The 10,566-nt window shown below is 48.2% G+C and overlaps 3 protein-coding genes across 3 annotated transcripts; 2 read left to right on the top strand and 1 right to left on the bottom strand.

Annotated features, from left to right (window-relative positions):
• Positions 1 to 57: 57 nt before the first annotated feature.
• Positions 58 to 3,865, bottom strand: BDR25DRAFT_354869 (uncharacterized protein; the record flags this gene model as incomplete). The annotated part of the gene is made up of 16 exons (XM_033695380.1): positions 58 to 135; positions 208 to 272; positions 355 to 401; positions 450 to 466; positions 500 to 586; positions 651 to 695; positions 734 to 806; positions 846 to 1,003; positions 1,036 to 1,157; positions 1,205 to 1,334; positions 1,473 to 1,552; positions 1,630 to 1,722; positions 1,751 to 1,784; positions 1,852 to 1,892; positions 1,917 to 2,141; positions 2,197 to 3,865. 16 exons carry the CDS (start codon positions 3,863 to 3,865, stop codon positions 58 to 60), a joined length of 2,964 nt encoding a protein of 987 aa, XP_033547773.1.
• Positions 3,866 to 4,367: 502 nt separating this feature from the next.
• On the top strand, positions 4,368 to 6,916 carry BDR25DRAFT_342738 (class II aaRS and biotin synthetase; the record flags this gene model as incomplete). The annotated part of the gene is made up of 5 exons (XM_033693759.1): positions 4,368 to 5,979; positions 6,035 to 6,040; positions 6,136 to 6,392; positions 6,677 to 6,785; positions 6,830 to 6,916. Coding segments are annotated over 5 exons (2,071 nt in total), but the record flags the coding sequence as incomplete, so codon positions are not given.
• A 1,944-nt stretch (positions 6,917 to 8,860) lies between these two features.
• Positions 8,861 to 10,129, top strand: BDR25DRAFT_28302 (uncharacterized protein). Its single transcript, XM_033688012.1, has 3 exons — positions 8,861 to 9,201; positions 9,264 to 9,286; positions 9,345 to 10,129. The coding sequence occupies exons 1-3, from the start codon at positions 8,903 to 8,905 to the stop codon at positions 9,908 to 9,910; spliced, it is 888 nt and encodes a 295-aa protein (XP_033547771.1). The 5' UTR covers positions 8,861 to 8,902; the 3' UTR covers positions 9,911 to 10,129.
• Positions 10,130 to 10,566: the final 437 nt, after the last annotated feature.

Raw genomic sequence — 10,566 nt, 5'->3', positions numbered from 1 at the left:
ATATCAAGCGAACGGACAGGTGAAGGGGCGGCAGAAATGCTCCAGTGGAGCATGTTGTCACCATACAAGCTGAAGTGCTCGAAGACCATCCCGATCGACTAATATCAGAGGGTGCTTGCTGCGTTCTACAAGGATCTATCGCACGGTTAGAGCTGATAGATGATAGAGGGCATATGAGGTGCGAGTCGTCAATCAGGTGGTGAGAACTAAACTAGTCGATTGAGCAAAGGTGTAAGGTCTGGTCTTAGGAGCTTGAGGGGGCTCCGAGCTAACTATATAGTGAAGGATCAAAACGACGTTAGTCTTAATAAGGAAATGCGCTAGTACTAAAAGAGCGACTACAGCTGCGCTGACTCATATCGAAGTGAAGCCCTACGTCATGTGACGTAGATTCACCTGCTCTAATTGTCACGTGCGACAGGATCTACTAGAGAGGCCTGAAACGAGACAGATCCTGAATCTTCTTCTAAAGATCTCGTAGCTGGATATCAAGACAGACATCAACCCAGCCATGCACAAGAGATTCCACAAGCATTCGATGCAAGATTGGACCAGCCATCAGCAGATCGGCAACAACATGCATTTGCTCGATACAGTAACCTGGAAACTTAAATAAAGATAGCCAATCCTTTGATGATACTGCTTCAGACTATACCTAGCAATCTAATGCGAATTTGTTCGTGAGGGAGAAATACCTTCATGGATTTGCCGGCCTTCCATTTAATACTTTGACCCTAACAATTTCGATACAGCAGCTACCAACAAAGTTTGCTCTTTTCTTAAAGGGTTCGAATTCACTGATGTTGCTACACGGATTCATGACTTGTTGCCTAAGGCTACCACACTAAATCCTTGTAGAAAGAGCTGGATAGAAGTTGTAAGAGCAATCCACGAAATCACTCTGTTTGGATGTGGCTTTGGCAACCTCTTCCAAACCTCCGAAATAAGTAACAAACTCTGCTACCACTAGGCCAAGATTCTTGCAGGCCACGACTACTTGGCTCTCTGCATCTTAGACCTCATCTAAATATCCACACAGTGAGGCAATCCCGAAGCTAAGCCTGTGTAGCTTGTAGGAAACATGGTGCTGGCATAAACTGGATCAGCTATCTGAGCTTTGCAAGTGTAGAAAGCGTTATTTGAAGAAAAGCCCCTTTCTGTGGAAAGACTAATGTGATATGGCGCAAGTTCTTCTTCCCTCCACCTCTCGATTTCCAACACTTAGCTCGCCCGGAGCGTTGGAGTCTATCCCGAAGGAAAAAGACTCTCCTGGGCGGTGAAATGAATTTCAGGCCAATGCCCGAATTTCGGAGAAGATTTAAAGACGCCTTACCCTGACACAATCCATCCAGAGAGATATTTTTAAGACACTGCTTTGAAGTATTTTAATGCTATCTTCTTAGGCAGTATATAAAGTATCTTTTCAAAGGATTATCGCAGAGGGTGGTAGATTGTCTCTACATGCAATCGACATGGGACTCAGCAAATACCTGTATAGGAACTAAACAGTTCACATTGATCCTAGAGAGACGATCGGCTACTTTCTTGGGAACTGGATGCGAATTTGTGCGCTAAGTCACTACCCTGTTATGTTCTAAATCAAGCGGAAGATCCAGCAATGTGTGTTACCCATCGGAAGTCGAGTGCATTGCCTGACTAGAAAGGAGGAAGTAGCCTTACATCCAGACATCTTACTTCCTAAATCGAGCTGTAATGGTGGAACTCACGCAATTAGAGTCCAAATGCGGACAAGCTTTGTTTAGCAAGACCATACCATCAAGCATCTTGTTAAGGGAAAGGAATCCATATTAAAGTATAATATGCTAGGGGTATCTAAACTACGTGATGTACTGTGGGCATAACTGAGGACAACCCGAAAACGCCCTGCCGCTCTCACTGTTCCTTTAGGATCCAACTCCTCAACCTAAAAATGGTTTCCTGTGTCGTAATGGTGACATAATCCAAGCCCTCTCCCGGAAACCCACCAAAATATCCAAGAAAAATAACGCCGAGCATATCCAATCCTTTACCGAAGTCAAAAGATCCAGGTACCAACCCCAGGCTACTTACTCCTGGCTGGCTTAGCGTAGACAGTTGGCATATCCCCATTTTTGCTCCGAGGCGGAGGCAAAGCTTTGTCACTTCCATCGCCCATCAGGGTTTTATAACCCTCATGCTCAATCCTCCTCGCCTCACCCCTCACATCCCTCAACCTGTTCAAACTATTCCCAATAACCTCTAAATAGTAACTCATCGGAGTTTCCTTCGTCATCCCCACCAGCTCGGGCGCCGCAACTCCTTCCCGAAGATTCTCCAAACCCGCCTGGATTTCCTGCAGCTTAAGTAATGTCGCTGAGACATGCATCCATGCGACTTTCCTGTACTTGGTGACTTCTCGAAGCACGGCGAGCTGCTCATTGAAATACCGTTTCTGCGGCGCATTTCCGCCCAGCTTGCTCCAGAGTTGGGAGAGGAGTTGTTCTTTGTCCTTAGAGATTTCCATACCGTCGCGGACGGCGAGGTCGGCGATGAGATCGAGCCGATCCTCGAGGTTTTGCAGGAGGTAGAGAAGCCCCTCGGCTGTCAGAATGAGGGTACCAATATCGTCTTTGATGGTAGATACGTGGTTGACGTATTGGTCGAAGACCAATTGCTCAATTGTCGCTGGAGGAGCCATGAACACGCCCAAGGGGTTTATATTTGTTAAGAGGCGAGAAAAGGATCCGCTGCTTGCTTCTTTTTCCATGAGACCCGAGAGTATGGTCATGGTCCAGCGGTTCGTACTGATGACTTTGTCCATGGTGTAGCCGATTTTGGAGTTATATTTTGTGAGATCTCGAGAGGCTTCTCGGGCGGTGTCGACAAAGAATTGGAATTCTACTTCTAGTTCGGCTCTGGAAGGAAGCTTGGAGTGTTTAACTTGGGTCTTAAGATCTCGGATTGAGGCTTCGCTGCGTTTCATGGCTTGCGGGAGAGAAAAGCTGTTGATGGAGGCCTCCAGGACGTCTTCAAAGGTTGATTGGATGTTCATGAGATCGTCGAAGGCGGGGTTGCGATCCATGTGTTTGGGGGAAGCGCAGAATGGAAGGACGAAAGAAGACCCGGGGATTTTGCAGAGAGAAGAGAGAGTAGCATGAACGGTGGCTGAGACTATCCCTGAGGTTTGGCTAAGTATGATGAAGAGGCACAAGACGACAAACCCCATCGCAACGAGAGGTTTTCCCATCTCGAAGGCCATTGCGAAAACTGAGACGATGTACTGTAAAACAGGGAGGACCACGTGATCACGGATGAAGCTAAGATATAGCCAAGGGTCTTGATAGTTGTGATTTTGGGGCGGGGGAGAGTGAGGTACTTGAGCCGAAGGGTTTCGGCTACCCCGGTTTGGCGTAGAGTTGACGCTTCCGTTTTGGTTCCCGGAGAACCGTCGAGAGGGGTGCCGCACGCGCATTTGGGATTGACGTAAAGGAGATCCGTTAAAGCGGTTATCTCCGTATTCGGACATGGACGGCATTATAAATGATGGCTCCAGAGATTCTGATGCTGGCGTTGTTCTGGCCTGTGACTTAAGATTAGACCTGGTGGATTGTGAATGTCGTGAGATAGCGCGGTTCACTGGTGTCTTAGCCGGTGTGCCTTGGGGTGTTCGAGATGAAGCCCTAGTTACACGTGAAGGTAGGGGTGTTGCGACGTCCTTGTCTTCGCAGACAGCCTCTTCATGTTCTGCATTTTCGCATTCGCTGTCTGTCTCAGATCCAAAGTCGGAAGCAGAATGGATGGAAGCGCCCCCGTCTGATTCATATTCTGCGTCTCCCCAGGAATCCCCCAGACTTCCCCGAAGTTTTCGAGGTGTCGCGTTGTTCATGGCACGCTGAGGAAGAGTGAGCTAGGAAATACCTAGGAATGAGGAAGGATGTGATTGGATCCAAGTTCAAGCTGAAGAAAGAGCGTAGATGGAGGTAGGGAGATGGAGTGAAAGGAGATAGGAATGTGTATATCACGGTAGTCAAGAGGGACTACTTAGGTTCAGGAACGAGGGGAGGCTGGGAGTGAACGATGGTTGCCACTTCCAGTGACGTGGTTGCGCTCCAATCAGATAGCGAGTGTGGTTTCACGTTCGTGGCGACGGGTGTGGCGAGGCGCCAACGCCACACCTCACTTCAATGAAGTTGAATGTAACTATCAGGCTCCGCGTGTAGGGTAGGAGAAGGTTGAAAGCCTTAAGGATTCATGATTTCGAGATATAGATGAATGAAATCCCCAAGCTAGCAAAAGCTTGAGAATAGTGGCTGGTGTGACGCCAAGCCACTCACGCCACCAACCCATCTCCAACTTCATGTCTTGAAACGAAGCCTGCTAGACCTCTCGATGCCACCTCCTCGTTGCTCTGTGCCCCTGCTGAATGCTTTCAGGTACACTCAATTGGCCTCCCAGAATACCCGTCGATATGCTCTGTTATTCATTAGGAGCTGTTCCTGCTCGGCTTCTAGGAACTTGCAGAACTCGGTAAACCTTTCCGCTGCGGACAGAAATCTACAGCTTAATCCAACGACGCTCAACTCACCCACTCGTCCAATCGATCATCGGACCCTCGCGCAGACTCATGGCCTCTTTATGACATCCCCATACAGCCCGGGATCGCCCCTTCTCCTTCCCAATGGCGCATACATTTTCCAGAAGCTCCAATCGTTCCTTCGCGCGCAGTACCCGCAATTTGGATTCCAAGAGGTTATCACGCCAACAATATACAAAAAGTCGTTATGGGAGAAATCTGGACACTGGGAAAACTATGCGGAAGATATGTTCAGTGTGCAGGGTCGAGGTGCTACAGGGCAGACGGAGGATGCGGATATGGGACAAGATGAAGAGTTCGGGCTGAAACCTATGAACTGCCCAGGGCATTGTTTACTATTCCGAGATGAGGTAAGGAGCTACAGGGATCTTCCGATTCGGTATGCGGATTTTAGCGCGCTGCATCGGAATGAGATATCAGGCGCTTTGACTGGGTTGACGAGGGTGAGGAGGTTCCATCAGGATGATGCCCATATTTTCTGTCGGCCTGACCAGATCTTGGGAGAGATTGAACAGACACTAATGTTTGTTGGGATGGTGTACGACACTTTCGGCCTCGGCCCGTACAAGCTTCTCCTATCTACCCGACCGAAGGATCACTTCATCGGCACCATCGAAGAATGGGACCGTGCGGAAGAGCAGCTGACTTCCGCTCTAAACAACAGTGGAAGGGAATGGGCTCTTAATGAAGGAGATGGTGCTTTCTATGGACCTAAGATCGATATCATTCTTAAGGACTCAAACGGCAAAGAACATCAAACCGCGACCATCCAGCTGGATTTCCAGCTACCGCAACGCTTCGACTTACAGTATCAAGCTTCTCCAGAAGAGCTAGAGTCAGAAGTTGCATCATCTAGTGTAGATGGGCTAGACCCAGCGAATCGTCGACCTGTAATCGTACACCGGGCCATATATGGCTCCTTGGAGCGCTTCATGGCCCTTCTAATTGAGCACTACGCCGGCAAATACCCCTTCTGGCTTTCTCCGCGGCCTGCGATAATTCTTTCTCTCAATCAAGATCCTGATCTTCTCAAGCATGTCTCGCATCTTCAATCCCTGCTCTCTGGACTCAAGACCCCGCAGACGAAAGTCGACGCAAGTCCGAAACCAGCCCCTCAGTCACTTTCCACAGTCCATTTGCCCATTGATATCGATACATCCGCTCGGGCCTTGGGCAAGAAGATCGCCGAAGCGCAGAAGAGGAAGTACAACCATATCATTGTTGTTGGTCCAAGCGAAGTACAGAACGGAAGGCTAAGACTAGAAATTGCAAGCCAGCCGGGTTTAACCGCGACGAGAGAAGCCCTAGTTAGTGCACTCGGCCGTGATCTCTCTGAGAGCGAGACAAAGAGGAAAATCGCGGTCAACGTTGATGCTAAAGAAGGTAGAGCGTACTTTGAAGAACTAGTAAACAGGTTCTTGTAAATATAATGTAGAATAACCTGTCCTTTCTTGTACGCAGTACGATGTACGTATCAATTCTCATATCAGCCTTCATTTTATGTTCGTTTCAACTCATTCCCGGCCGTATCTCAAGGTCTAGCTTGTGGTATACGTATCTAGCTAAAACTGTTTTTCACACGCAATCACTTGCGCTGGTCTCTTGTGAAAAGGATCGGCTGCACGGAGCACTCGGTACATTATATCTCCACCCACGAACCTCTGACAAGCCATCACTTCACCTCGCATCCAGCCAACGATTCCGTTGTTAGACATGACAATGGCTCCAACCGAAGAGGCAACGAGGCAACGAAGGCTCCCAGGCCAGTTCGACCACCGGTCGACATTCTGACGTGCTCCTTCTCGTCTTTCGTTTCACTGTAAGTTGCATCCCCTAAATCTGTTGTTTGCTAACACTTTGAAGGAGGAACTACGGCGAGATCATCACGATTAAGGCTGGTGATGAGGGTCGAGAGTTTCAGATCCACAAAGGACTTCTTACCCAGTGCTCTTCTTACTTCCAAGGAGCGTTGAAGGCCTACTAGGCAAAGGGAAAGACACGATTTGTGAAGCTGGATGAGGAAGAAGCTATGATAGAGATGTTCTTCTACTGGCTTTATTCAAAACAGCCCAAATTCACCCATTATAACCCCTCTTTCTCTAGCATTCTCAAAGCATACGTTTTCGCCGACTCGCCAGGCATTCCCGAATTTGCTAATACCGCCATCAATTTTCTTTTCCAGAAGATGGCGGAATGTCCTAACTCCGTCATCGTAAGTCAATACCATCTTGTTCTTGACCTGACTAATCACAACAGTTTCAACTGCTAGGAACCATCACACTTTTTTTGTCAGAGAGTTGGCATGATTCGCATTCGGCAATCCTAGGATGGTGCAGTAGGTAATTTGAAGGTAAGGACACCGGAAATTGCAGAGCAGCTGCCTTTAGGGTCTTACAATAGAAGGAATATGGGAAATAAATATTGAAGAGAGTAAATGGTTATTCTAAAGATAGAGTATAACGATGTCTAGCTGGCTCAGTTTTGTTCTTCTTCTTCTCCTTCTTGCCCATGCCATGTTCACGCTTTTCACGGAAAGGAATCAGATCCACCATTCAAACGCACTCAATATTCGTGTCCTCCATCCTGTACTGCATATTGCCACCTACCGTAGAACATGGCAGGGTATCCGGAAACAGCAATCTGCATCCGACCAACACACTCTTTTATTCCAGTAGAAGGTTTAGCAGCCTCCAACACAGTTATATGCTACTTTGTGTGGTCACAAGCTGTATTAGCTGCTCTGGCCGGAATCTATGGAGGCTCCATTTCCAGCACAGTGCCTAGGGTTCCAGGGGAGATTTTAAAAGTATGAGGTGCTTTCACTGTTTACCTCGTGAGTCTCATTCTTGGTCGTTGCTTAATAGTATTGTCTCATCATGCTGCTCGTTGTTATCGCCTCTCTCACCTCTTTTCCCCACGTTCTACCCTTAGATCATTTAATTTCCTTCTGGGACTCGGTACACGCAGAGATTGCTTCACCCGCTTATGACTTACGTTATCTTACGTTAGTATTTCCTACCGCAACACAACTTCCCCGGGCTCTTCCAAGTTAGGGCAATTGCCGCAATGGGGAAGGAAAAGCCTAGGCTATATCCTATTCCGCTATGCGTGCTTAAACACAAGACCGTCTCTCCTCCATATGAATTCTGGTTCCCAATATCTTAACACCCCCCTTACAATACTGCCAGGGCGGCTTACCCTGCCCCAGTGGTTACGATCGTAGTCGACGAAAGAGAACAGCAAAAGATGTTCTACGCCTTTAGAGGACTGTTAAATTTCCACTTAGTATACTTCTGTCGTGCCTCGAAAGACTGCTGGAAAGAGGGAAAGACCAACTCATCGAGCTCCTACACGATAGTGTAGAACTCTTTGATGCGTTTCACTACCGTCTCTTCTCTAAGCGGTAGTATTATGCTCTTGCTTCGCCTGCCGAAGCCTCAGCCACCAAAGGCTCGATTCCATTTAGTGCTCTTGCGATATTCAAAGTCTTCATATTCGCGGACAAGAGGGAAACAGGGCAATTGACCCTTTGTTTACCAAAAGCCGCGACATGTGGGGAACTTCTTGTTGATAGCCTGGACTACATATATGACAATATCATCTAAATTCCAGTTTTGAGGCTGCTTGTGGATGATTGTCTAATGTAATCAGCACCACCCATCAGCAGATGGTAAAACCCCAGCCCAATATCTGCTAGATTTCCTTATTGAACTCACTGAGGTATCAACTGTGGTCCATCTGTCCACACCCGAGACTTAAGCATTATCACAGGCTCTCCTTTATGTACTCAGGTGGTTCCGTCCACTGAGGTGCTTCAGAGACTATGAGGCTCAAAACACGTGATGGTACCTGTGCACATCTCGGAACTTCCTTCCGTGATAACAAAGTGCCCGCCTCCTCTCCCGAACAATGCCCCTAAAAACCTTAAATACGATTCTATTATCCGAATATTTGAAATATAGATGCAGGGGCCAAGACTCCCTCCGCAACACACCAACAGCGCCTCGGCGAGTCTTGAGACCTTCAAAGTTCGTGGTCTGTTCCGTCGGAAATTCAGGGCCCAGACTATACCGGATCCTGCAAGCGTGTGTAAGATGTTAACGCCTTCAGCCAACAGGATCCTTAACGTCGATCCGCACGGCACAGCCTCTGACCTCACCGACCAGACTATCTTTGCCAAAAGGGATATGCCAGCATCAAGCCCCGGGTTAGGCTGGGGGCCGGACAGACACGCGGCGCTTAAGACCGCAATGCCCCGGACTCCGGCGTGCGAAACTCTATCGTGATGATTCTTTGAGTGTCTTCCACGTTCGCGACCGTTATAACGTCATGGCACGGCTTGTTTTTCTCTCATCGTTGCTCTTAATCCCATTACGAGTGGTAGCGGACTATGACCAGTTTTACTTTTCATCCAACGTGACGAATTGGAGATGTTCAAAACTCGCATTCGATTGTATAGCCCCTCAAGTGTGCGCCCACGAATCTCTTCTCGATAAATTCTACTGTTGCGGTCCTGGGTCCGATTCTGTATGCTGGTCTGGGGCGCAGGATTGTTCTGGGTCGAACGGTGTTCCCTCATCAACCCAGGTCGGGTGTGGGAATAACGCATTTTGTTGCCTCAACAACAGGTGAGCCATTTTGAAGTCATCAGGGATCGGAATATGATAGATGGCTGACATGCTCTTGTTAGGGAAGAATGTACACAAAGAGCAAGTAAGTAGAGTGGCGCGTCTTTGGCTTCGACGAACTACGCTGACTTTCAAAATTGAAGACCAAATCAACATCTGCTGGGCGACCCCAGAGAACCCCTTCGCAAATGTTACAGAAAAGGAACTGAATAAAACCTTTTCTTCCCTCAGCTCGGCGCGACCCTCCGCTAGTAGCTACTCATTTAATTCAGCCAAGCTCTTTGCGTCAACAACTTCCGGTGCTTCGTCCTCAGCCACCGCCGCGTCTGCCTCCACTACAGCCACCTCTTCGGCCGCCTCCCCTACACCCACACAAGGCGACTCCAGCGGTGGGATATCTGGTGGTGCAATCGGCGGAATAGTTGTGGGAGTGGTTGGTGGCCTGGCTATTATTGGTGCAGGGTGTTTTTTCCTTTGGAGACGCCGCAGTAACAATAGTAAGGCTACACAAGACGGAAATCCATACAATGGAAATCCGAACATGTATGGTGGATATGGCCAGGTTCCTCAAGGATCACCAGTGCCCCACGAGAAGTATGGGATGCATGGAGCGCCTCTGGTCCCGCCAACGTACCCGCCAGTCGAGATGGATGCGACGTCACAACCTGTTGAGGTAGAAGGGAATAAGCCACAGAATAACAATATTTGAGAGCGATTGGCATCGGTAATATTGGATGAGGATTGAATTGACTCTAGGAGAGCAAAGAAGTGTCGAACTTTGGCAAGAGGGAAGAGTTGGATACATATCCTTCGGATCTACACCCCTACAACCACGCCTGGAAAGACGAAGTTTTGGTATGCAGTGAAAGAGGAAAGAGTTGGATATAGATAAGATGTTTTGGCCCAACATTCCTGGGAGTCGCACTCTAGAAATGTGCCCCCAGCGCCCGTGTACTATTTCGTTTCAACCACTTTAGCTATTACCTTGCGCGGTTCGAAATCGCCTTGTTCTCTTCTTTCCCACTTTTACATCTTCTAGCGCTATTGCAGGCTTTATGGATACCGGCTGATTTGGTGCATACTTGGATGGGATCCTTCAACTTTCTTCGTCTGATCTTCGACATGGATCCTGTTGTCGACACTTTCCTAGGAGTTCTTTGGCTTAGATCTATTACGTAACTCCGCTCTCCAGGTGGCAACAGGATCAACGAAAACTGTCTTGCAAACCGCCGAGGAATCTACAGCATTGTCTTCCCTAATTAGAGTATAACAAGGATTATTTACGACGCTGACTTCTGGTCTATTGAATTTTCCCTGATTCCTGCAAGAGGCTAACAGAACCAACTCGCCCCAGCCATATTGCAC

Source organism: Lindgomyces ingoldianus, assembly GCF_010093535.1.
Source record: "Lindgomyces ingoldianus strain ATCC 200398 unplaced genomic scaffold BDR25scaffold_15, whole genome shotgun sequence".
In the NCBI taxonomy this organism is placed as follows: domain Eukaryota; kingdom Fungi; phylum Ascomycota; class Dothideomycetes; order Pleosporales; family Lindgomycetaceae; genus Lindgomyces; species Lindgomyces ingoldianus.
Note: the sequence above shows the minus strand (reverse complement) of the source record. Positions and strands in the feature narration are given on the sequence as shown.